The sequence below is a fragment of the Chlamydotis macqueenii genome, chromosome 20, assembly GCF_036417535.1.
Source record: "Chlamydotis macqueenii isolate bChlMac1 chromosome 20, bChlMac1.mat, whole genome shotgun sequence".
Classification (NCBI taxonomy): Eukaryota; Metazoa; Chordata; class Aves; order Otidiformes; family Otididae; genus Chlamydotis; species Chlamydotis macqueenii.
In genome coordinates this window covers 3236067-3263339 of record NC_141575.1, presented here as the reverse complement: position 1 = coordinate 3263339, position 27273 = coordinate 3236067, and the positions used below count along the sequence as shown (strand labels likewise).

At 44.9% G+C, this 27273-nt stretch overlaps 1 protein-coding gene across 1 annotated transcript in view; it reads left to right on the top strand.

The window, feature by feature from the left end:
• The window catches only part of CCDC187 (coiled-coil domain containing 187), a 41944-nt gene that overhangs the window by 2064 nt on the left and 12607 nt on the right, over window positions 1-27273 (top strand). Inside the window, exons 4-22 of the mRNA XM_086764151.1 lie at window positions 300-393; window positions 1427-1496; window positions 1949-2577; window positions 4444-4542; window positions 7486-7611; window positions 7807-8552; window positions 8917-9008; window positions 9514-10193; window positions 10624-10723; window positions 15422-15612; window positions 21479-21585; window positions 21993-22103; window positions 23046-23149; window positions 23787-23920; window positions 24462-24592; window positions 24683-24870; window positions 25802-25889; window positions 26746-26922; window positions 27020-27183. Of these exons, the coding sequence (XP_086620277.1) occupies window positions 300-393; window positions 1427-1496; window positions 1949-2577; window positions 4444-4542; window positions 7486-7611; window positions 7807-8552; window positions 8917-9008; window positions 9514-10193; window positions 10624-10723; window positions 15422-15612; window positions 21479-21585; window positions 21993-22103; window positions 23046-23149; window positions 23787-23920; window positions 24462-24592; window positions 24683-24870; window positions 25802-25889; window positions 26746-26922; window positions 27020-27183 (4031 nt within the window). The remainder of the gene's footprint in view (window positions 1-299; window positions 394-1426; window positions 1497-1948; window positions 2578-4443; window positions 4543-7485; window positions 7612-7806; window positions 8553-8916; window positions 9009-9513; window positions 10194-10623; window positions 10724-15421; window positions 15613-21478; window positions 21586-21992; window positions 22104-23045; window positions 23150-23786; window positions 23921-24461; window positions 24593-24682; window positions 24871-25801; window positions 25890-26745; window positions 26923-27019; window positions 27184-27273) is intronic.

Sequence of the window (27273 nt, the reverse complement as noted above, 5' to 3'; positions counted from 1 at the left end):
GGTGACTTCCAGCTTATGCTGTTTTTACAAACATCAGAGCAGCTCTGGTAAAAATCTGAGGCACACATGCATACAAAGTGTAAATAACAGAGAGAGGTGATTTCATCGCTTATCTTCCCAGTCAATTGCATTCTTTCCAACTGTAGGAAATGCCACACGGAACACGTTCAGACATGCCAGTATTTACAGAGTAACTAGGAGCTGCAAAATTAATCAGAGAAGCAGTGTATGCCAGCAAAAGGCTACCACAGAAAAAAAACATATGTCTCCTTTCAAAAGAAAAATCTGTCTTTTCACAGCTACAAAGGATTGAAAACAAATTTTATCATCAAACGTGGAGCTGTGCCAAATCGCAGGCAGCCAGAAGAAAGCTTTGGCATGAAAAAAGCTTTGGTGAGTTCTGAGTCACTGGGAAACTGCTGAGCCGGGGGACTGCTTTGGTGCTGGAGGGAAGGGAAGGTGACACAAGATGGGGAAGGCCCTCTTTACTGAACACAGTGTATATCTTCACCAGCTATCTCCTACAGTTTCTAGAAGAATTTCACAGTGCACAAGGAGTCACACATTAATACCCACCAGCTACAGCAAAGCAAAAGCCACTTGTGCTTGGCCTCTGAGGTTTTTTTTTGTCCTAGAGATAACTGAAGTGATGTAAACACAGAATTTTGTTCATTTACTTTCGCAGGAAATATATAATATTTAAAAAACAATCTCTAAAAGACAAAGTGGGATAAGAAAAAAGCAGGAAATTTAACCAAATTCCACAAGACTCTTAAAAACTAATGACAAGAACGGACTTTACTTGTTTTTATTTTTGCCTCTGCTGGCTATTTGTTTTTGAGATGGCTTATTGGCCAGGAACAGTTTAAGCTGCCAGCCTTTAATATTGATGGATGCTATTTCATCCTTAAGCAGCAGGGATTTGTACCATGCTCAGGGAGATCGTCACTGCCTGGACCCCGGTCTCGGTAACGAAGATAGCAAGAGAGGCGTGCTGAGTTGATCTGTTACAAGCTTTGCTGGAGCTTGTGATTTTATATGTGAATCTTTTTTTTTTCTTGCTCCCAAGCCATTTGAACAAGAGAAGGAAAGACGAGATGAATTTTTGTCACTGGGTTTAGTGACAGGGGCACAATGTGATGTGGTGGAGCACACTTTAACACCATTTACTGTGGTACTCAAGTAGCTGGGACACAGGGCACTAAAAGCAGCATGGGTTTCTGTGCAGGCTAGTCACCAAATACTCAGTCTGCCCTGCAGACCGGGGTGGCATGGAGACAGCATACACCGAGATTTTTATACCAAAGAACAAGCTCTCACTTTTCCGACCCAGAACTACAATGCCAGCAGGCTCTTTGCCAAGTATATGTAATGGTTAAGGAACCTTTTGGACATTTTGACATTGACATATTTTCCTACGCTGTAGATGGCAAGAGGAGCAAAGGTGAAACAGCTTTGAATGAGAAAAAGAGCAATGAGATTCCTTCAGCCTGCAGGTAAATAATCACCTTAATGTACAGCATTCAGTGGATGAAGAGGCAAAGGCACACATAAAGGGGTTTAAAATTCTGGGATGCAGGACTTTAGAAGAAGTTTAGCACCTTACTGTTCATTAGAAAAAAAAAGAAAAAGTCACCAAACAATGTCACCCTTGGAAATGCTGACCAGCAAACCAGTGGAACAGCCAATGCCCTGACACCAGTGCTCTGTGTTAGTCTATCTGCCCATGCTTGAAATAACTCCTGTCAGACCACGGTTCGCTTTGCACTTTCCCAGTACCATCTTCATTTTCCAAACTGCTGGTGACTGGTAAAATGCTGATGCTGTGGAGACACTGAGATCAGTGTTGAAGCATGTTGTAGAAACTCAGCTGTCATTCATATTAACAGTCTATTGAACAATTTAATAATGCACCCTACATATCAGTCTTGATTTTCTTTTTCTCAAGAAAGGGAAACTGTGCTGCTCTCTCCCCTGCTTGGCTGCAGACCTGTTTCCTCGAGAGCCCTGCTGTGAGCTCTGGCCCACCCAGAATGACCCCTCTGTCCCCGAGGCGAGACTCGCGCTCAGCGCCTTGCAGCACTGCCAGGAGGGAGGCTGCAGATGGCGAAGGCACAGCTGGGACAGAAACTCCTGCAAAGAGCCTGTACAGATCAAGAAGGGACAATCTCAGGGAGCAGGCAGATTCAAGAGGTCACACGGCACAAAAGGAAAAGTCTCCCTGCTCTCTGCGTCACCCACCTCTCTCCTGGGCAGAGAGCAGTCCGTTCTCAGCTGTCCCACACGGCAGCCGCAGTGACGCTCCCATGCCCACGGCTCTCCTACTTCCTACACAGCACCTTCCATCAGCCATCAAGGCCAGTGACCAGAAGCTGGAAGAGTTGTGGAAAAAATCACCCCAAAATAAGTTAGAGCAGCTGAAGAAGAGAATCCAGGAGCAGAAGCAAAACCAGCAAGCAGCGTCTCAGGAGCAGAAGTGTCTGGTTTCTGCCAATGCCAAGGAGCCACTGCAAAAAAGACCCCTGAAGAGAAAGGTGTGCAAAGTGGGGTCTGCTCCTCCTGCTCCAGTTTACAGAGGTCAGTAGCAGTCTGGTATCTATGGAGAAAGGCGGAGCAGTGCTTCGGTACAGCTGAATGACTAACCACACAGCTTCCACCCCATGCTTTGGTTTATGTTGGGCAGCAACCATGTCCATGTGGTAAATTCATTTACTTCTGCAGCCCTTGGGGGAGCTGTAAACCTCCCTGTGCTATACACATCAACCTGCTCACTGAGTTCACTTCTCCAATGGATTTACTCCCCAGCACGCACAAATTTATAAATTTCTTTCCACAAAATTGTAAAGAATTTGCTGCAAATATATTATTTTCTCCCCTTTCCTTCCACACTCTTCCTTTTGCATAAAGCATGAAATGGGAAGTAGCACACGGTAGTGCAGAGAGGCATCGCAGGTATTTAAAGCAGTTGTGCGGTTCAGAGGCATTACAGGGGATTTAACAGTTCAGTCAGTGGAACTAGTGTGGATCTGAAAGCAAATATTATTAGACTTCCTTATCCTGCTTTGCTGCTAAATTTGGGCCTGAAGTACCATTCCTCTACAGCTGTCACTTTAATTTAGCGTGATTTAACGTCCCAGGTTGCTGTGAGTAGTGCATGGGCTCAAGAGCAAGGGCTGCCTACGGCCAGCGTGGTTATCCCGCCCGCTTGGCAATCCTTTCAGCCAAGGGGGATTACGGGGGGTGTATCAGACTAGAGAAGACGAGCTGAAAAGCTGTACATAATAAATCTTATTGCTGTAATAGCATTAGTGTTAATTCATTGGGCACTACGATCCCTGTCACACACCACCAGCTTCCACGGGCATTCCCCTTAGATTTGCTCTGAATCACCTTCTACAATGATGTATGGAAGTGCTTCACGGTGCTCACCTTGGGTCTGCGGGAGCACCTGCCCTTGCTGCCATCTCTCCCTTTCAGCTGCATCAGGCAGCACTTTCGGTCATCACCGCGCAGTGTCACCCCTCCTAACGCCCAGGAGCAAAGCCACAATCCCTGCTGAGCCTCTTTTGAATGTTCTCGGGGGAAGGCTAGTTTCGTTTGGTTTTAAGCCAGGTAATTTTACATAACTGAGTTAGAGAACCAGCAGACAAACAGTTCAACTTGCAGAACAGAGCCTCTGAGGCTGAAGATTAACAGCTCCAGACACCCGGTTCAGATGCAGCTTGTTCAGTTTGACTGACTGCCACCGAAAAAAGCGTGTCACAGCGGCTTTGCCAGATACTGCCTCAGTCAGATATCCACAGCCTGGCCTAGGAAGCCTGCTGCTGCTTTCCATACATACAGTGCTATTGAATACAGCACTTGCACTGCTCCTTGTAGCCTAACAGGTTTCCAATATCTGTTTGTCTAGGTTTTAGTGCTGTGAACCTGAGCTCTGCTCTCTCCTTGCCTGACGAAGAGCACAGAATACCAGGGAGAGAAGAATTTTCCATTCCTGGACAAAGGAGAGGTTATAAAAAGGCCCCCAAGATCCCAGGTTAGCAATGCTGTATCATAACACTTTGTTAGAGGCAACTTGCCCGAGTGTGCAGTGTTTGTATACAGAAAGGTTGGTCTGGATCTCCAGAGAGACACCCAGGGGAAAGGTGTCCCAGTGCACCCACTGGATGTCCCAGCTAGGTCAGGGCTGGTGGCACGGCGCACTGCTGTACGGGGTCACGGACATAACCCTGGGGACGCAGATCAGCGCTTGCTTTGCTGGGACAGCCCCAGTGCCACAAAAAGTCCTGCCTGTTCTGTGACCAGTGTCACTGTGGAGGCTCTTGCTTTTGCCTTCCAAGTGAACGGGACTGAGTTTGGTTTGGTGGTGACAGCAGCCACACCTGCAGTTTGACTTCAGCTGCATACTAATTATTTTCTGTGGTTTTTTCCTTCTGATTAAAGACCCAAGAGAGAGAAGCTCAGCACAAAGAATTCAAAAGCGAAGCCAGAGGCAGCCTTCACCCAAGTCCTCTGTTCTGCAGAGAGCAGCGACAGGTAAAGGTAAGGATGAAAATCATGAGAAGTTACACAAATTGATGGACAAAACTACTGAAGGTCTGTGGCATCTGGGCACTCACTTGCCAAAATCTTTAGCTGGTAATTAAAACAATAATACCAAATAATAATAAATAAAACCAAGTCTTAGGATCTGCAGTCATGGACCAGACCCTAGATGTACCAAGCAGGTAACAAAGAACACCACGGAGGGAACAGACAGAAATCAGCATTTGTTCCAGGAGGCGGAAGATGAGCACCAGCAGCATGAGGACACGGGGCTGGATTTCTGGGTTAGCTGCTGGCGAATTGTGCAGACCCCCCAGGATGTGGTGTCCGACTGGCCGCCTGACACCGCTTTTTGTCTACCACTGAAAAATAAGCCACATGTCCTAGGTGGGAAGAGCTGTCTGTCACGTATTCAGTTCCATGATTCCGAATGAATTGAGTGCCACCAAAAGGCAGGGATTTCCTGGCCTGCAAAACAGGGACCAAAACAAAGCAGTGAAAAGTCAGATGAATTATCCACAGCCTTACTACAACGTCAGCAGCAGCAGAGTCCCAGTCACTGGTTCTCAGACTTCTTTGACTGGTATGTCTAAGGGCAGATTTTAATGACTGGAGTGATTTTACCCATTTAATCCTATTACTTTGGATTGGAAATTGTTGCATTCAGACTTTGTGGGGAACAAGGCAAATAGTGGAAGTGCTGTGGCGGTGCTTCCTCAAAGCGGTTGTGTTTCACACTAGCCAAGGTACTGGATATGTAACTTGCGCAAAACAGAAAGGAAAAAAACCCAAGCTAATACCATGCAGATGAAATTATGAGCATAGTGGCATCATGTGCTCTGCTACCTAAGTACTATTTAAAATGCATGAAATATATAATAATTTCCTTCTCCCTCCTTTTTTTTTTTTTGTTTTAATGGATTGTTTGAAAAATGGCTTGATCTTCCTCTGAGAGTGGGTCATAATAAGACCATGCCACATGAAGCATTCATCATTGTAACTGCCAGTGTCACGGTGTCTTTATTGGCTATTAGTTTCTGTCAGCGAAAGAGCCAAGGAAGGGCTACAAAGAGATGAATGAGGGGCAGGGGTCAGAGCCAGAGTACTCAGGAATTTGATGAATTATAAATTTGCTGCAGTTAACAAAAAATTAAGTCACAACAGCTATAAAATATTCAACTGTTCATAGGTAGAAAAAAGCAGGAGACTACATAAAAAAAATTCCTTCTAGTGAGTGTTTTCATCAGAAATGCAGACTGCTCTTGAACTTTAGCATAATAGTTTCTGTAGTTAATAAACACTGTGTAGATTAAAAAAATATTTAATTGAAATCAGACAACACGGTGAAGCAAAGGTTGTTAGATCTGCATATTAATTTATCAGCTGCGTTCAGAGAAACTAAGACAGAATAAAAATAAATACATCCTGCATTTTTAATACTGCTAAACTAGGAAACAAAGTAATACAGCAAGGTGTTTCATTAAAAACACTGATGGATGTCAGCTGTCCTGAGTTCAACAAATTTTGGCAATTCTATCCACGGCTCCTGCTGTCAGGCGCCGAACTGCGTAGGTGTAGTGAGCAATTCCTTTGAAGGCTTCCCAAGTAAGGCCGTGTGATTATAGGAAGTGACTTAAGCCCCACAGAGAGCGAAGCTCATCCTTGTCTGAAAACCATAATTTCTCTTGTGCTCACGATTAAGATAAGCCTCCAGAACATCTCAGAGCCTGCTGCACATTCAGCTGGTGTAAGCGGCTGGGACTCCACCAGTGGCCGTGGTACCAGCCCAGGGCTGTTAGCTGAGAAGATGTTGCCTTACAGCTGTTGTTCACAAAGCAAAGGGGAATCCCAGCGCAATCCCATTAACTAGACAGGCTCTGGAAGTGCTTCGTGCCCAGCAGGTGATTCTCAGGGGTGCTGCCCGCCCTCAGCTCAGCCCATAGACAAGTTTACTGAACGGAAGCTAGAAAGGCCTGAACCAGACCTAGTAACATCTTTAAACTGAGGCTGATACGGACTTAAGAGTAAAATATTTTCTTTATAAACAACTTGAATATTTTCATCGGGGGAGAATCTCACAGGGAGGATTTCCATGCAAAAACCTGCAAGCCTGTTCAGTCACCTGCTGGAGAAGTGTTTGCAATAAATACGTAATTATGCCCATGCAAGTATTGGCATGCTGTGAATGCAATCTGAAATCATGAAGTAAAACAGTGATAAATGTTTGTTATGTGGCACCGCCTATTAAGCAAGAATAATTTGTTAGTGCTGCATACTGTATCGTTTATTTTTGCATTACACATTGTCCCTCAACCTGTGTGGTTCATTGATTCTTCCACACTGCATCCTGCTGATCCTTACCAGTTTAAAAACGAATTTGTTTACTCTGGTGAGTTTGAGGTAATCACAAGGAAAATAATATTTTCATTATCCCTCTCCCTCCAGTTCTTAAATCTGCTGGTACCCAGTAAGTACCAGCTGTCTGCAGCTGCCATCTCAGATGCTCCCAGGTTGGTGTCCTGAGCTCCTCTGAGTGTTCTGGAGGATTCTGGGAGTCAATGGTTTCTGAGTAAAACTTCTAAGAACTGTGTGAACATGCTACAAGTGTTAAATTATATAAATGCTAATGGTAAAGCCTTAGGAAGTCACTGAACCTTCATGTGTTGCCCTCATCTGATTCATGAACCAGCTCTCTGTCACTCGGTGAATAGACCCTAGCAGAGTGACAGCCTCCAAAGTCTGAGCGCTTTAAAAACCTTTTGTTATCAAAGTAGCATCAACTTTTTTTTTAAACCTGCTTTGACTGAAACTTTTTACAACTCCCCACACCTTGAGTGAGATTCCTGGAAATCACCATTAAAAAGATTTATAATAGAGTTATGATTTTCTTTCAAAGAAACTGTGAGCGTTTAATAATTAAATACAAATCCTCTCTTTCAGGTGCGAAGCTACCTGGTGCTTCTACATGGAGAGAAGGTCAGAAGTTAGCTAGAAAGTTGCTTGGTCCACCTCCTACATTTCCAAATCTGAGAACAGCTGAAGAGCAGACCACAGCAAATACCTTTGGTACAGTTGCCTCTCTGCTACCCTTGTCGTTTCGGCACAAAAAAAACCCCCTGACATGCGATTTGCACGTGGGCTACACATGCAAATAGTTCTCAGACCAGGAAGCAGATTTTGAGGTGCACATGATAGATACAGGTGTTGATACATCTCTGAAGTAATAATATCACTGGTTTTTTTTCGAAATGCTTTCCACAGAACCCGGTGGAGGATTTGTAGCAATGCCAATGGCAAACAGCTCCCGAGAAAGGGGAAATGAACCTGTGGGGAAAGGCCCTGAATTCAAAGGCTGCGTGATTCCCTCCAGTAAGCCTGCTGAAAGGGGCAGCAATGCACCAACCAAGGACACAAAACAAATACTCAGGAACCTACACTTGCAAAGCCAGTGTCATGATGAAGACAGACATACCAAGCTCCTGAAAGATGCTACAAAAGGAAAGGCAGAAGTTCTGCAACGATACCTAGGGATCCATTCTCCTTCACATGGACCTTGGGCCATAACTCTCTCTGCCTTCAGCGGGGAAAAGAGACAATCTTCATTAATGAAAGCTGGAGTCCAGCCCAGCAGCTCAGGAAATGGCAGCAGAGGAAAAAGAACATCTCCACAGAGACAGAAATGCTCAAGCAGCCCTCCACAGAAAGGGCCTGAGAAAGAAAACCTTAAGCACCCTTTAAAGAGGAGGGTAAACATTAAAAAACCTCACCCCTACAGCCCTGAAATTGTTCAGGAATTTATGTATCAAAAGAATGAAGAAAGAAAGAAAAAAAGCCTGGAAGAGAAAAAGTCTTTGGTGCAGGCCATGGAGACGAGAAATAAGAGACTGCAAGAAGTGTACAGGAAACAGAAAGAAGCTATTGGAAGGAAAACGTGTTCTGACAAAATACGTAAGCTCATTGCGGAAACAACTTCTGCAAAAGAAAGTCCTCAGTGTAAACTTGAGCAAGTAAGTGATAAAGGAGTGGCAGATTGAAAACCCTCCAATCTTGATCAGTGCAGCACCATGCAGGAGATGAAACACTTCATACGAATGCTTTAAAGTGTCAGGGAGAAAGAGCTTTATCTGGAAAAATAGACCAATTAACTTCTAATTAGGCAGGAACAGCTGGGCTCAGTAGTAAAGCTGGAACCCTTGAGTTCAGGGTCAAAAGCTGGAAACCTCCATTGCTTCAGCTGGAAGAACAGGTTTGGCGTTGGTGCATGCAGTTTTCCAGTTACATGAACCAATTATTAAGTGAAACACAAGCCAAATATTACCCTCAAGCTGCCTAGCTGTGTAGCACTTACACTAACCGTCACCTCTGTTTCAGGAGCCAAGCAGTGGTGGAATCCTGAGGAGGAGTTTCATGGCCTGGGTGGATAAAACATCCTGTACTCCACTGAGTGAGGATCAGAGAGACAGGTACTCGGACACAAAAGCATCCTAGAAAGCCTCTTTCTCAGCACACGCTGCAGACTTTTCATGGTATTCTGTTGTAAATGACGAGAAACAGGGCAATGGACTAACTTACTACCACATCTCATCTTGAAATCAGCCTCACTGCACCCTTCTCCAGAGTGGTTACAGACCTGGGAGCATCTGGGAGTGCTTTTGAACATGGAAGGAGACTGATGCTCAGGCTATCCAGGCTGAGGCAAAATTTTCAGTCTACTTTTATGCTTTGTGATTTTACGCTTTGTATTTTTAAAGAACAATTGTTCCTTGCCAGCCCCAGGCCGATTCTTCTCTGCATCTGTCAGCAGTTCACGCTCCGTCCTGAATCTATAATTTGACAAATGTATCTATAGAGAGGGAAACCTGTTTCTTTTTCTTTTGCAAAGGGCTTTAGCTGAGGATACTGGTCTGTGCAGAAAGCCACTGTTACTTTGTCTTTATAATCTGACATTTCTCCTTTTTCTTTAAACAGGAATCAACTTCTTGAAACAGTTCAATCACCTAAAAAAAGAGCAGCATTAGCTTCTCCAGCACCACTGGAATGTGAATGCTGGTTTCTCAGTCCTCTGAAACGTGAAGACTTGAGGGATTGCTCTCCCCCAGCTCTGCATACATCTCCTGTGAGCTTTTCCCTTCCTCACAAAGATGCAAAACCTTACTCCAAGGACTCGACTTCTGGTCTTTCTCCATACAGAAGTAAACAGGATCGAGTGAAAGCCATACATAGTCTATCCAAGGAACTTGCAGAAAAGATTGAGCTGGCAACTAAGAGGCTGAATGCAGCAAGCTGGGTTAAAGATTCTGCTGACAAAACACTGACAGAGCCAACTTTGGACCTCTCCAATGAGTCGTCTTCTGTCCCAGAGCCTGAGACATCCAAGGATGAGCAAGACAGGACAATGACTATACAAATGCTTCTGGACACCCCAGATCCTGACCAGTTTTGTGTGACATCAGATAGGCAATTCCATGGACTGGGCAGGATTAGCCTTGCAGGTAGCACTGGAGGAGCAACAGCACTGGACAGACAGAGGGAAATACCCACTCCTCTGCCTGGTGGGAGTGCTGCGAGCAAAGAGCTGCCACGGACCACTGACAGCGCAGGACAGAGGCGTCTCAGCACTGGGGAAGACCTGAGCAACACATTGCAAGGTAGATCCTATTGACATGATGCAACAGGGACGCTCAGGTGCCACGGCCCAAGCCTTTCAATTCTACAAAGCAGTGTTTAAGCTTGATCTCGCCTTGGAAGTGTTGTGTCTTGGAAAATCCCTGAGCAGTGGGTCTTCCAGGCTGTATCCATACTGCTATTGCACCTGTGAAACTGCATCCCTTAATTTTATCTGTGGCTTTGCCACTGATTTTGGACACATCACTTCACCTTCTGGTGCCTGAGCTTTCCCAGAAATAAGAAAGGAATGACAAGCCTAACCTCACATATTTAGAAATCTGTGGCTAAGAAGAGCCGTACGGAAGTTAAGCGCTCACACATAAGTAGGCAGAGGATAGATGCCAAAGGTTGGGCCATTTCATTTCTACAAAGAGCGTATTTATTAAATGCCTTCATTTGTCTTTTTAAAAGGTTTCCCTGTGAATAAGGGCTCCGAGGTGGACATAAGCCTATTGCATGAGAAGCCAGTAACCAGCCCAGCCTCTCCATCTCACAGATCCCTCGCTAGAAGGTAAACAAATTTGGATATGTTATTCTCTGCTAAATTCGCTGCACACACAGGTAGTTAAAATAAACGGCACCGATGCAGCAGGGAGCCAGCCTGCTCCATACTCCTCGCCCAGCGAGCTGCCGAGTAGGCAGAATTTGACACAATGTACGCTGACAGAGGGAGCCGCCTGTGCGCAGGGAGCTGAGGCTCAGCAGGAAGGGTCCAGCCGGGGTGTTTTAGAGATGGATCCTCCCCTCCAGGAGTTTTGCCCTCCACGCAGACTCCCAGCGGCGCGAGAAGACTGGTAGCTGATGGGGGGACATTTCTTTCCCCGCCTGCCCGGGGGAGCTGGGCCCCTCCACGCAGCAGAGGCAGCCCCGGCAGCAGGCGGCTCCGCGCCGGGTGGGCTGCGGCGGGGCCGGGGCGGCAGCGGCGCCGGGGCTGCCCGCCAGGTGGCGCCATGAGCCCGCCGCCCCGCGCGTCCCTGCGCGCCCCTGCGCGCCCGCGGAGGCCGGGAGGGCGGAGGGCGCGGGGCCCCTGGGTGCCCCGCCTGAATAGGTACACCTGCGCACCCCGGTAAAACAACCCCCCAGGGCTGTAACACATGGCACGGGCAGGAGAAAAAATCGGTGATGTGTGCGAGTACCTAGTGCAATCTCCACTGACCTCCTTTGTGCAGGGGATTACGGAGTGATTTCAGCAACCGAGTACTATTAAACTCATTTTCAGTAATTGTTTTCACTCACTTTGCTCCAAAGCGGGTGAAAAATTCTGATTGCTGCAGCTCTGCAGGTTGTGTGTATGAGGAGCAACATCGACTCACAAACACGAAGTTTCCTTGAACAGGACACATATCAGAGCGTGGTGATTATTATGGAAAATAGGTTTTGAAGCAGGAAGTTCAGAAAAAAATTATTACATTAACGTAGGTTGTTTTCAGCCAGCCTATGTTAATTAAATGTTTAATGTAGATGGCAGTCGATAGAAAGCCCTCTGCGTTTAGGCGGTATCTCAGGGAGCAAAGACAGATTTGTGTAACCGCCCCAGGTGGGTCATCTCCGGTGACAGACACAACCGCGAACTCCAAACCAGACCGTGCCCCTGCCCAGCCATGGAGAAGGACAAAGCCAGAGAGCCCGCAGGGGACACACATCTCTTGGCAGAGAGGTCTTCCCTTAGGGAATAAAATCCCTGAGCCCTAGATGATTAAATACGACCTGGAGAGGCATTACCAAAGGACATATGTGCAGCAAACCAGCCACCGCTTCCCCAACTTCCCTTCCAAAGGGCAGAGTGAGGTGTTGGTCCGGGTGGGGATGGCGGGGCTTTGAGTAACAGGCAGTTCCCTGGCACCCGGGACCGAGCCGGCTGTGCCAACCTGCTTGCAGCTAAACTGCAGAAAGCTCTAGTGGGAAGAAAAGCCCTTTTTTTTTAACTGAAGGCAGGATATAAGGCACAGCATTCTTTTTAAGAAGATTGTTTACAGCTTTGCAGTGAAAAGTAAACAAGACGAAAATGAAAATTGGAGAGAGAAGTCCAGACAGCTCAGCTTACCAAAGTTATGAACAGTAATTACTGGAATTACCGAGAGTTAAAACTGTGTTCTTTGGGCGATGCTACCACACTCGCGAAGGCTGGGCCGATTTCTGCTCCGAGAGATCAGCTGCAAGGATTATGGAGCTGTTCTGTCACGGAAGATGGCAAATGTATAAAACATGAGCGCCCGGCATTCAGAGCTTGCAGTGAAGAGAGTCAGCCGGCGACACACTGCCGACACACTTAGAGAGCGCAGCCCACCACTCCGAAGAAAATGGTGGGGTCCATCACTCTTGTCTTGCTGCGTGCGTGTTTATATGCAACTCTAATTCACAGTAATGGAAGGTGGGTGCAGAACTCCCATGGGCCCCGAAGGGAATAGCCCCTCCGCTGTAATGGACAAGCACAGACAAGGCAGAAATAAGACAGATTGCACTGATCTCCTGAACAATGCAATTACTGAGAAAGCAAAGCTCCCGTGTGTTTGAGCAGTGGAGTCAAACAAAGCCCTTAGAGCATCACAGAAAAAAAACCCCACCAGTAAAACCTCTCAAACAATAAATCACAACCCTGTTGCAAGTGCTGTTTCCAAAGACGAGGAGAGCTACTTACAGATAAAATATCACTGTATTTAGAGATTAGAAGTGGAAAGTGTTGCTATATTATGAACAACTCCAGACTCATCTCCCTGTGGGTTGAGGTCTCCCTCCGACACGCAGTAGTGAGCGTAAGGGGACAATATAATGGAAAGACCACCCCATGTCCAACCCTTTCTTAGCTACTGGTAAAATAGATAATCCAGACGTTCAGAGTAAAAGTCTGTGTTTGAATTCTCCTCAACTTTTATTTGCATATGATCTAGATTCTAATTTTGTACCTAGTCCTGAAGCCTGCACGCTCACTCACAGGAAGCAAAAGTGGATGAGAGTCCTTCTGTCCACACCAGTGAGCAGCACACACCAGTAAGGGCAGCATGAGAGTGCCATGATCCAGCTGTTCCTGAAGTTGCTCCAGTACCAACTGGTTCACACCCCTGCTGAGGGCATACACCTACGATCTGATCAGGTAGAGCCACACGGTAAAGGAGCAGCACTGTGCTAAGGAGGTGATGGAGGAACACACTTTCCAGGGTCATGATTTCTCCCGCTCCAGACACATTGGCACTGTGAGTCCATGAACTCCATTACATGCGTAGGGAATGAGGGAGGCCTGTCTCTTGACCTGCACACAGAACTTCACAGGATTCTGCTAACAGGCAGGACTAGTGCTGTGCTCTTAGCCTGTGGTAAATTCCTGCCTGTACAGCTCGACACCAGTGTGGCTAGAGCTGGGTTAGACGATGTGATAGTAAAAGCGGCTGAATGAGGTCTATGCTGTGACTTCCACTGTTGCTGCCACTGATAATGAGTCTGCAGTTGGCTACAACAGATATTCTCCTCAAGAGTTCATCCAGACAAAGCTACCTGCTAAAAACTGACAGTTTGCCAGCCTCATTCACAAGTATAAAACACCCAGCATCACAAAATCAGCGCTCCTGAACATGATCTTATCCACAGCCAGTTTCGACAGCAGCGTTTTGTGTTTACATGTTTAATTAGAGCTGTGAAAACATGTTCATGCAGGAAATCCCGCAGGTGCCTCTTTCCATAAGAAATGTTCCCATTTCATGCACGGTTGCTCTGCAGTCCGCAGGGGTGGCTGGCGGAGATTTGTTGCTAATGCAAATGACTCGCTGATGGGAATTCTCCAAACTGCCAGAAACTGTGTATGCAATTTCATCCTTATTTGGATTCAGTTACCTAGAGAAGTGGCTTTCTGTTACGTTCTGCATCTCTGGAGAGTCAAAAAGATGGTAACACCCTTGCCCTAAGTTCAGTGCACGGGGCAGCCTCATGGGCCAGGGCAGAGCAAGGAGCTGCCTGATGGTCTGAGCCGTTAGAGCAGGGCTCTGCCTCCTACTGTGGACCCAGTAATGCTTTCTCTTTAGCCAGTGCAAATCCAAAGAGCCTCAGGTTGTGTCTGGAGGAGAGGGGTTGGTGGCCACTCCTCTGTAATCTCAGTATTTTCTGTAGAATTGTCATTGACTTCTGCTGATGTTGGCAGTAGCCTTCCCAGGAAACAGGCAGGGTTGGATTCAGACCTTGACATCATTCCTTCCAAACAGAAGCAGGCATTTCTCAAGAGCCAAAGAAAACAGTGGCATTGACTAAAAAACTAACACAACACAAATGCAGAGACAATGCTCAGTGCATTTGCCAACAAATACTAGAACTGCTTTTTAAGAAAACCCTGTTACCTCTTCTCTTTCTCTCTCATCCACCTTTGCTCCCACTTTCTGAAGACTACGTCCAAGATGCGTTAGTGGAAGCTGTTCTAATCGTTTTAGCAGTTTCTGGGTCATGAAAAACAAAGAAAAGCTTATTAATGAGAAAAATGAAATGAGATTTCGCTAAGCTGATTGCTGACCAAAAAAAAATTCCACATTCATTTTTCTGTATAAAAAAAGAAAACATCTGTCACCATTTCAGTGTGTCTCAGTGTCCCTGCATGTGTTTCAGCAGAGGCTTGATCGATAAATGCCTGCTTTCACACCTTTCTTCCTAATCTTTTTAGTTAAGCTCAGATAGTTACAGATCAAAACAAAGTAAAACCAGTTAGCTGAGATCTTCCTCAGGACTATGGGACCTGGTGTTGACATTGTTCTGAAATATTAAAGTATATACAGCAAATCTTGGCTGGGCCATACCCACGCTCAGCACATGTCCCAGAAATGCTTGAACAGAGAGCAGTACTTTATGTCTCTGAAACGATTTCAGAAAACTTTGCCAAGGTTCAGAGCTAGGTTGTGCAACCAAGTCCTAACAATGGCACAGATTGTACAATGCAGTCCTCATAAATTAAGCTTCAAAACTGCAAGACTTGTTTCTATTCGCCACCAGGCTGAAAAATATCCAGCTCTTTCAGAGCAGTATTAGCTTTCCTGACAACATCAAGGTACAAGAAAGGAGATTTTGTACATTGGCAAGGAGGACTTTTCAGTGAGTTTTTTGTTTCCATTTAGCAAAATTTAATAAATGATAGCTTTGTTAAAATGAAATAACCATTTTAAGTTCAAAAGATTGCTTATACACATGCACGATCTCAAAAAATCCCTGAGTAATTGTTGTTATTACCTTGACACAGCCCACAGAGAGAACTCACAGCTCAGACGAATCACTACCGGTGTCAGACTATTTTGAAAGTTCAGAATCAAGAGGAAATTGCCAACCAGTCTCCCAGAGAGAGCCTGAGGACACCGGACAGCCCCAGGTTGCAGCTCTCTGCCGCTCGGAGGCCTGGAGACAAGACTCGCGACAGCTTTGAGCAGGACTTGGGTAAGGTAGTATTTCCCAAAGTATCCGAGGGGAGTGGTTACTCGGTGCCCTCCCAAGGTACTTCTTATACTATTGCAAAAGTGCTTCACTGCAAGGGAATTCTTGCTAACAGTTCTGACTAGGACTGAAAAAACTTGCAATTAATTCTTCATAATTACCACATGAGATGTGTGGGATATTACCCAGCTCATACAGCAAGAGACATCAAGGCAGAGAACGTTTACAGGGCTTCACAAAGGATGCAGGCTGAACAGAGAGATCTGCTCACAGATGCCGCAGGGCTGGCCAAGGCAAGGGTGGGGCGCAGGGCATCGCCACTTCTGCTCACAACAACTGTTTGCATAGAAATAAGGGAAAGTTTGTGGCCGAAGGAGTTAAATGGCAAACAGTAGCATGCAGGCCGCTCTGTCTGAAGAGATCTCTGCCTGCTTCCACCAAGCAGTAGCAGATGGTGCATTGTTTTAAGGGCTTTTCCCTTAACAAAAGAACAAGATCAGATAACCTTTCCTCATAGAGGGTACTTACAAAAAGCCTTTGCTCTTATTAAGGATTCTTCATTGTTTTCCCCACAAAATTTTACATGGAATATTGGATTTTGAGGTGGTGGGGAAGCCAGCATTGTTTACTGTGCTTCTCCCCACCCCCCAGGGACTAGGAGGGCATCTTACAGGACTGGACAATAAGTCTGTTGTCTGAGGTGTTTACCATAAGCAAAAGACATTGTATTTATTTAATATTAATAACCAAGGGCCCCAATTCTGGAAGCTATCTGTCAAAAAGACCCTGCCATCCACTATTCACCAGATGAACAATAGGAACTGCTGCCTGGTGTCTACACCAGGAGAAACCTTTACCTTCTCCAAGCATTTGCAGGAGCTGCCGGTGCTTGGGTGAGCTCCAGCCCCAGGTTTGACTCTAAGCCAGCAGTGTCACTACCGGCCGTGTTGCTGCAGATGAGGCACAGAACTGTCACTCTGAAGACAATGTGGCTTTGAAATATGGGTCACAAGTGGATCTGTTCACCAGTCTTGTCAGGAAAAGGGCATTCAGATGCAAGGCTGCACTGGCGGCTATAATGCATCACACCAGCAGTTGATTCTGTTCTCTTTCACAGAACACAGAAGTCACCATGCACACGAAGCATAATGATGTGTAATTATACAACTGCTGCAAAATGTAAATATTTACCTTTAAAAGATACATGCATCACCTCACTGCTAATTGCTGTGCCAAAGACATGAAAAGTTTTCTGTAGTAAACATAGTTGGCAAAATGACAAATTTCATTTTCAAACATAATAAAACACAGTGTAAGAAGCAGATATTAAAAAAATATTAAGTATTTACTGCCTGGAGTAAGACAGTGAACCTGTCCCGAACTGTTGAATTTTCTTTATAAACACAGCCAGTATAAAATCCAGAATTGCAAATGGTGTAAGGCCATGCTATGATGAACACAAATCATCTCCACAGGCATCACTGGAAAGTATTTCACATAGATCTTATACACATCTCTAATTAGCTTAGGCACAAAACTTGGTTTAACCAAGTGAGCTGATGAGGAAGTGGTTTGCACATTTTGCTTATCCCAGAGACATCACTACACAAAATCTTTCCGTCATCCCTGCCAGACCACCAGGTCTTCCACAGGGAGCTGAGAAGATGAGCTGGATTTTCCACGATACTGCAGCACACCCTCTGAATACAGCCCACAGAACCCAAGTTTCTGTATTGCTATTGAAAAAGGGGAACTAAGTGATTTTTAAAAAATAAAATAATTTTAAAAAAAATCCTATGCCCCTTCCTACAGCCTTGTGATTGGACTATGAGGCAGACTGGACTAAATGAGCCAAAAAGCTCATTTCATAGGGCCAGACTTCTTTTTCCTTTTTGTATTTGAGACATAACACGATTTAAGCTGAAATTTATTGTTAAAAAAGTATTTTCTAAATGTTGAAGCTTAAGCATCGCTTGTAGTTTAAAGTAATTGGCATTAAGAAAGCAAATGGAATGCTCTCCATTATTCTTAAAATGCAGAATTTTAACCTGGATTACAAAGAAAAAATATTCATATGTTACATCTTTCCCCTTAACTGCTGATTGACATATTTTTTCGTATCACTAGAGGGAGCTGCCTTCTTGCTTGTAGCAGAGGAAGAACTGGTTAAATTAGGGAACTCAGCAAAGAAGTGTAGCAGCATGGTTTCAGCTAATTGTCCTCTCATTGATAGTTTTGAGATAAGACAGCATTTCATGTTTTGATTCAAAATCCTACACTGTCTTTTATACTTTACAAAGCTTCTGCCTGGTGAAGCTTCAGTGAGCTCCATCATCACCCTTCAAACACCTCTGAAGCAATCTGCAATGACGGCAGCGTTGAAGCAGAGCATGCTGCTTGACTCTGTGACAGGCAACGCGAGAATTGCTCTTGAGAATTGCTCTCGCTTCCTTTGATACCAGTTTGTTCCCTCCCTTCTTTCCATACCCACAGCGACTGTTTTTGCACTGCTTATTAGCTGGCTGATAAACCATCCTACAGCCTGTGTGTGCACAAGAAGCCAGGACTTCGTCCCTCTCCACGCTACTACCCCACAGTGTCCTGTTATTTGTAAAACACCACTGCAAAGCTTGTGGACACACTTCTGCCCTTCGTGCTCTGGAGTCCAGTGTTGCTTTGTCATACAGTTTGTAGCTTTGGTATCCACCCTGCAAGTGTAGAGGGTTGAGGGAATTTAGTATAATCGATGAGCAGTAGAAGAGCATCCCATGGAAATTCAGGGTTTTAGTTAGGTCCAGGTCTTGCTAGCCTGCGGCGAGAGCTGCTCTGCTGCTCTGTATGTGACAGGCCACACGTGGAAGGGTCAGCAGCAGGGTGAGGTATTGCCATGTGCTGCAACATCTGGCTGGTAGCTGAACTCTGGCCAACCCTCCGCACCAGAGGATTTAGCTATAAACACAAAATATGCAGAGGACAGGAGCAGCACAGGACACATTAATTCCCTTGTCTAGCAAGCAGCTACTCTCCAACGACAAGTGGGATACCAGACCTATTTATAGAGGAGAGAAGAAACTGATTCAGCAAGCATGGAAATACAGATTCTCCAAGATACTCAAGAATGCAGATCAGCCCCTTGATTTTCCTGTGTAAACAAGTGTAGCCTTCAAGTTTAGAGTTTCTTGCTTAAGGATTGCTCTTAGCTCAGAGATCTTGCTGAAGGAGGGCCAAACAGCCATCGCCTTTGCCTGTGCCGCACATCTCAGCTGTGATCAGGAGTTAGCAAACCTCTTTTCTGCAGCTCCGTTTACCTGTCATCACTACAGCTCAGATCTTGCACGCTAACAGAGTACTGAAATGCTTGGGTGGTATTTCACCCATCCCGTCCCTTGCCTGAACAGCATCCTAAAATAATAAAGAATTGAGCTAGCACAGTAATTCTGCATTGGGGAAGGGTTGCCCTGAGCTGGGTATTAAATGCATCAATTCCTTCTGGCTCTGTTGCTCCACTCCACAGCAGCCTTTCAGGGCACTTTCCATCCCATCCTCATACATCTCCAGGCAATAACGTAGTCAAAGTTGCTCTCACATCTAAACTTGCAAGTTTGTGTTTTTGCAATAACTGTTTTGGAGTGATTGCTGACATGGGCAGAAAGAGAAAAAGCTGTCCTTGAGTAAAGCAGCAGTAAGTGCTTCTGCCTAGCTTCAAGTGATTAGAAAAATGAGACTTTTAGCCTGGCTTTTTTAATTATATGTCACAGAGATTCTACAGGGCTTTACTGAGATTCTGCAGGTGCAGCGGAAAGTGATTTAATAAATAGCATTTTTTTAAAAAGACTGAGTGTATGTACGTTGAAGCTATCTGGGTATGCAGTAAAATGCCATTCATCATAACGTAAGAGGATGTGAAGTTTAGCCAGATGGTATTTTCTTTAACGCAGGATGCTGCAACACAAGAAATGCATCTGGAAATAGCCACAATTAGGAAAATTATTTTCAAAAGGACTGAAAACAGTTCAGAACAAACTTTTTATTCACTTTGAGATTAATACTATTGGTCAGGTTTTGAGAAGAATAGCAATAACATTGTTCAGTTTGAGACACAAATTGAAAATACTTGCCAATTTTAAACTATATCCTAATAGATTACCATACTTCAGCACGGCCCAGATGGTGGCATTAAAAGGTACTCAGACAACTTAGCATCAATACATTTGGCTTGTATTTTTTTTTTATAAAATGACCTTATTTGTTAGTATTGAAGGAGGCATCATCATCTGGCTTTTGAAAGTGATGAGCTGCCTGTATACCTGCCGAAGAACGGTTCACTTGTTTTTTTTCTATTACATTGCTTAAAACCAGTAATAAAACTTCCCTGTAGAAACAACAGCCCTCTCACCCACAGGATTTTCCTAAATATGCCATTTCACAAAATCATCTCTGGTAACTATAAGCATTAAAGAGTCTGAATCAGTCCTTGACATTAGAAAGACTGGGGAAAACCAAAAATCTTTTTAAAAGGATGAACTCTTTATTGGGCATGCGATATCTTGGAAATTCAGTATCATTTTTCCTTTTCAAATAACCCTCCAGAACCAGGAGATAGGCACTACGGAAATAAAAGATGAGATTTTCATCCAGTCTCTTGATTCTGAAAAGTAGGGGGGTAAGAAAAGCCCCCTACAGTAAGACTGTAAGAGGTAAGTGAAATTTGCAATCAAGCCGTTTATAAAAACATAGCATCAGTCTAACGGAAAATCTGGATCAGGCTTGAAGCATTAACTTTTTATTTTGCTCACATCCACGTAAACACAAAAAGCATCCTGACATGCAAAGAAGCCCACGTCTCTGATCCTTCCATGTTGAAGATCCTTCAGATTTAAAGCAAAAACAAGTCATGGGCTTATCCTGAGGCACGGGGTAATTTGGATTCAGACAATCTGGATAGCAATACAGATTTTATCTCAAGTTTCCAGGTCAAACCTATTTCTATTTATGACCCACACTTCAATTCATTTACGACTTTGGTTGCTGTGACAGTGGCACAGCACAGAGTAAATACGCAACCTGTTTGCATAAGCTTAGCAATTCATCTGAGAAGCTCAAAGCAGCCAAGAACATATCACTGGTAAACATTACATCACCTGTACTGTAAAAGACAGACAGGAGGGTTACAAGAAGGAAGTAGCAGTGAAATAGGTGCAGCTGGAACATGAGTTGTTTTCCCCACTTAAAAACGAAAACTTTTTTTCATGGGTTTGTCTCCCTTGTGACAAAAGAGAGAAAGTCTTATTGAGTCCTACCCCTCTCCATACTTGCAGGACTTTATGCTAACAGATTTTGTGACATGATGTAGGTAGTGACATTTTCCTACTTCAGATATGGTAGAAGAAGTAAAATGTATGCAGAGAAGCTATTCCAGGAATAAAAGCAGATGTCAGATTTGGGAGGCTTCGAAAAATAGGCCCAGGGAGGATTCAAAAGGAAAATGCAGTTAGGAACAATGTACCCCCCTTCCCCTTTCGGTGATCGCCTGTTTAAATCTATGTATTATGACTCAGGCATGTTTTGAGAAGTACAGCCAGGCCTGAAATGCAGCAGAGCTGACGAGCAGACACCCCGGTACCCCACTGAAAAAATTCTTTACAAGGTGTACCCAGCTGGCAAAACACAAATGCCTAAATCCCCATGCACTTTGACAGTGTAGAAACACATTTTCAGGGCAGCATCCAACTGGAATCTGAAGGAAAACTGCTTCCACCGCCTCCCCTCTGGTAAACTCCGATACTTTTTCAGTTAGCATCTATTAAATGGAGCACAGATATTATCTTTTCAATTAATAAATGGTGACTGTTACAATCTATTTCCTAAGCTTCTGCAGGTGAGGGAGACCCTAGCTACACAACACTGGAAGAGAAACACAGGAGCCATCTGGACAATTTAAGGCAAACCTCCCTACTACTGGCTCACAAACTGAAGGTACAGTAAGCAACCTATGCAAGAAGCAAAGAGCAATTCCGTTCTGCTGTCCCAGGAAGAAAGGTGCTAACTATCCCTGGATTCAGCTGTATGCAGGCTATAATCAGTTGGCATCAGCTGACTCTGCCTCAGGTTTATAAACCCCATGTAGCCACAGGGAGGGATCCTAACCTTCATTTGTTATTTGCAGATCCTGTTCTAGCACTGGTGGGCAAGAATGCGTCGCTTTGCTGCAGCCAAAGCAAGCGTTTGTGCTGCCTTCCAAAGGCAGCAGGAGATGACAGGAGTTGGCTGCACAATACCTGTGCTGCCTTCTCTTGGAGTTTGCTGCCCTTTACCCCCCAGCTGTAAGGAATCATGTGACTTGGTTAAAAATATCGTTTATAGCATGTAATTTCCTAACACAGGCCCATCAGCTCCAGCAGAAGCAGCAGCTTACAGTGCTGAGGGAGAAAGCAAAGCAAGAGGTTCAAGAAAGCCAGAGGTTTTTGAGTGACTTGCTTCAGCACAATTCAGAGGTAAGTTGTTATTTCGGATCCTGTGCTACTGCTGTGGATTCAGCAAAATGTTCCTCCCATCCCCACTGTTTTTTTCCTCCCTTAGAGCCCATTAATCAAAAGGGTTGTTTTTTTTTTTTTAACTGGTAAAGAATGTAGATCAGGGTAACTTTCTGGAAGTGCCCAGGCCTCTCAGGTAACGGAGTCCCTTAAGCTGTCATTTGGACTGTTGACCTGAAATCACTTGGGTACAGCAGCTCTTGGTGTCTATGGCTGGTTTTGCTGTAAAACCGAGAGAAGGATTTTTAAGTCCTTGAGAGAGAATTACTGTGATCCTTGCTCTGACATGAGAGCCTAGTGAGATGCTAGTCTTGACCAAAAAGTATCCTTTAAAAAAAAAAAATTCTATCATGTTGTTTATTTGTTGTTCACCTTCCAGCCTCAGATTCTGAAGCCAGTTAGGAACTGATGGACTTCAGTGTCCATTTGTTAGAAGAATTTAGCTCCATATGCATAAACACAAGCAAAGACCTCGTGCAATTCCAAGCTCTTGTTACGTTGTTGAGAGTATTTGCTTTGGAGGACACTTTAGCTCAATTAAAATCTCTCAGTATGTTTGAACAGCTCAGACAGAAGTGGTCTCTCTATGTGTTTTTTTTTTTGTTGTTTTTTTTTTTTTTTAAAGCCCTTAGGATGAACACAGTACCCTGACTCCCATGAAAGCAGCTCTAAGTACACAACAGTTTGTGAGCTATTATACTACCTTACTTCCATATGCCCACACACCTTTCTTTACTGTGAGTAGTATCCAGCTCACTAGTTAATCTAACTCCTTAGAAATTATGGGCATATGAAAAGCATGATCTGCAACAGAGGGCTTTCCCAAGAAGATTAGGGAAGAAGGCTGAAGTCCTGCCTTTCAAGTGGCTCATTCAGGTCTATGGACAATTTCTGTGTTTGCAGGAGTGCAGTGGCTCCAAAGGCAGTTATCCTTCTGTGCCAAGATTGGACCCTGCAGAGCGAATGTGGCGAGGATACCAGTCGGAAGGTGACGATGCAGCTGGCAGGTACAGGAGGCAGTATGCGTTCAGGCATGGTTTAGCCTGTGGTCTGACAATATGAATGACTTGGGGCACTACAGCATTTGCACTGTGTTGTTTCTAAAATGGATGTTCAAGTCACTTAAGAACAGCTTACATGGCCATCGCGTTATCTTTAAGATTATGGCCTAGCTATCTTATTCATTCAGATCTCTGCTGTGAAGTATCCTTCTTTGCAATACAGTCTTTCTACTCCGATTTATGCACAAACCATAGTATAAATGCTTTTCCAGTGTTGTAGGAGATATTGCCTCTTTTTAAAAGGTAGAAGGCCCTTTGAAACATGTGGGAAAAATATAATTTTCCTCATTTTGCTTTACTATCATATACCTTGGTGGGAATGAGAATATCGTATGTGCACATTTTAATGTTCATTTAAAGTGGCATAAATTAAAGGCTTGAGAATTACTTCTAGAATCTTATGGATACAATTACCAGAAAGGCACCTTTGCACAGGTAAAAATTCCAATATTGCATAAAAATAAGCACTATGCTAGCTGGAAAAAGATTCAGCCTCCACAGAGGACTTCACCATGAAAACTAGGAATTGAAATGGTATCTCTGACTGCAATAAGAAAATATTTCCTTTCTTTCTTATCTTCAGTAATGAAGAGATGCTTTCACTGAAACAATCTGCATTGAAGACAGAAAGAGATCATGCTCCAGTGGATCCCAGCATAGTGGGAGAAATAAAACCTCTGGGAGGAAGGGGTTCATATTGCTCAGTGCTTCGAGAAGGTGAACGCTAAACCAAAGGATTTGGTGGTACTGGGCAAACACCGCCACTTCCTAGCACGGCATGAGAAACAGCACAGCATCCAGGGGCTGGAGTACATAATCACAAATTTCACTAATTTGCTAACTAATTTTAAAAATTTTGACTATAAATACTTATATTCTTTATGCATATTTAAACCATAGCGATCTCCCTCTGTACTCCTGACCCTTCTACAGAAAATAATCTTGGGAGTTGAGAGATATTTGTCCTATTTATAGGCCCCCTTTTTTTTTTTCTTTCTTTTTACCTGTTTACTGTGATTTCAGTTGAAAGTGAGGTTAGTGTTGGTAACCTACTCCTGTAAGAGAAGAGCTGTGGGGTCACTCTCCACGGGCTCCCGCCAAGGGCGGCGCGCAGGCCTTGCTGCCAAGTCTTTGCAAAGGCGCCTTTAATTTGGGAATGGACGCAACTGACATACTATGGGAACCATTTTTAGGGTCTTTTTTTCCTTCTGTTACAGATAAATATTTCACTTACAGTGGCTCTAAATGTCCTCCTTAGGATTCCCGCCAGCAGAGCATGGGGAGCCGCTGCACGGCCATCAGACCTTGACTCTGTTGTCGCCTCCGGTGATTAGCTGTGCAGGGGATGACTCTGGAGAAAGCAGCGAACAGGCCAGCTCTGACAGCCAGGTAACATCAGCTCTCGTACCAGTGTTTGACCCATGTCAAACTCATCACACGGACAGCACTCCAACAAACATGACTCTGCTCTGTCCCCAGTGGAGCGATGTCGGCCGCCATTACGGAGGTTCCGGCACCTTCTCCCGTTTCAGCTTGGCCATGGCGGAGCAGTGTCTGAGGGGAGAAGAGCTGCGAGCTAGACACCAGGCTGCCCTCCTCAAGCTCCGAAAAAAAGCTCTCCGGGAGAAAGCCAGGGCTGAGCTGGCCTGGCTGGGCCACCAGAAACGGTGAGGGGAGATGTGGGCCAGGAACCACAGGCCTGTCCTGACTGGGCTGTGTCCCTCAGCAGGAGGTGGAGGTGCCCCTGCCTGCTCACAGGGAGAAAAACTGTCCCAGCTCAGGGAAAAGAGCAAATATAAAATCATTCTCTTGCAGAGTAGTGCAGGTAAAGCAGAAGGAGAGAAGTCTGCCCAGTTTTATTCTCTCCAGAGCACAGGCGAGCTCCCTACTGCAGCCGTCTTCAGCACTGGCTGGGCTGGGGCGCTCTCACGGACGGTGTGAGCCCTCCCTGTAATGGCGGCCCTCGGCGCTGGCTGGGCTGGGGCACCGTGAGGGAAGGTGTGAGCCCTCCCTGTAATGGCGGTCCTCGGCGCTGGCTGGGCTGGGGCACCCTGAGGGAAGGTGTGAGCCCTCCCTGTAATGGCGGCCCTCGGTGCTGGCTGGGCTGGGGCACTGTGAGGGAAGGTGTGAGCCCTCCCTGTAATGGCGGCCCTCGGTGCTGGCTGGGCTGGGGCACTGTGAGGGAAGGTGTGAGCCCTCCCTGTAATGGCGGTCCTCGGCTCTGGCTGGGCTGGGGCACCCTGAGGGAAGGTGTGAGCCCTCCCTGTAATGGTGGCCCTCGGTGCTGGCTGGGCTGGGGCACTGTGAGGGAAGGTGTGAGCCCTCCCTGTAATGGCGGCCCTCACCAGTCAGTACTGTGCACCGAATGCTTGGGGAAGCCCAGCTGCCTGAGGAGAGGTCCTGGCAACATGGCCCCAGGGTGGTGAGGTGTCCTCCCAGTCTAGCAGAACGTTCTGCAGAGCCTTCCATAGCTACTGCTGCTTTTACAGCTGCTTTGATAGGAGCTTGGCTCCTATCCCTGGCATTGTTTGCTGAAGAGCATTCAGTTAATGGAATTTAATTATCTGACTGTGATCCCCATCCTTCTCTGGTCTCCAGCTGCCTGGAAAACCTGCAAGACAATAAAGGAGCCTCTGCCTTGGCTGTAAAGCAGCACAAAATCCTCACAGAGCTGAAAAAGGAGCAGGTAATACTGCAGCAAGAGGAGCTGGATTTCGTCTTATAAATACTGGGAGGATTCAACATGGGGAGATGTCTGGAGCTGCTGGAGCAAACAGGATATTTTTTTTTTTCTAAAAAGAAAAAAAAACCCAAACACTGGTATTATTTCACATGCATTATTCTGTTTTGCTTCCTGCATTCAATGAGGTGGTTTTTATGCCAAAGTCAGCAGTCTGTAAATCTCAGAGAAAAGAAAACACTTTTTTTTTTCCTTTCCCTGCTACTCCACTGTTATTGTGGATTTTTCTATTTGTGCCATAACAAACAGGTCATATAACGTAGGTTTCCACTGATTTATGCAGATTTATGCTTCTGATGTTGAAATAAATTAAATTAACCTGACAGCTAATTTTACAGTCTCAGTTCTTCTGCTACTAAGGGGAATGCTGAGCTCATAATTACACTTGGCAGTCAGAAAATTTCTGTCCTACTCTTTATGTAGTACAAGCCTCTCCTTTACTTCAAGGAATTACTATGCAAACAGAGTGCAAGCCACAAGCATCCTGTAGTTTTGAATGACCTGAAGATAATTTATTTCCAAAGGTGTCACCTCTCAGACACACCATCTCTCAGGTAGTGAAATATCCCCTTACCTGTTGCTAGTTTTCACAGATAACCGCCAGTCAGCATTGGAAAAATAAAACTGCAAAAGTTCCTTTACAAAGAAAAAAGGAACAAACCTGTGCATAAAATCTTCAGGATATTTTGTGAGTAGCACTACCTTACGTTAAGAAATACTACACACATTTTAAGTAGGTCTCTTTCCTCTGTTATCTCAGCTCTCTTACACTTTTTTTTTATTTTTACCTTGTATTTCATAGGCAGAGATCCAGCACCTGCAAAACATCTACAGGGCAGCCCATCAAGAAAGAAAGCTTTTATTAAAGCAGCAAAGAGAAATCTTAACAATGCGGCATTCAACAGCACAGCTCCAGAAAAAGCTGCATAATTTGACAGAGAAGCAAGAGGTTATTAAGTCACAGTCCCCAGATGTCTTGGTGGGTTTTTTGAGTGGATAATAGCTGAAGTCAGAGCTGACACTGCAGCTAAGGAAGCCAGGTGAAACTTTATGTATTTATTACCTTTTCATTTTAGCTTATGAGGAGCCCAACAACTGAAGAAGCAATAAAGCTGAAGACAAGGAGACTTATTTCTAGCCCAGAGTCATATTCTTCTTCAGCAGCCTGCCCAGAAAGGCCTGATCTCTCAGGGAACAGTTGTGTCCAGCTAAAGAATAAACAAAGCAAGAAATATGAGGGGTAAGTAAAACCCTTTCCACAGTGATAGCTGAAGATAAGAACCAGTCCAGTGGAGAAGATGGAAGCCATTATGTCCTAGATAAACATGTG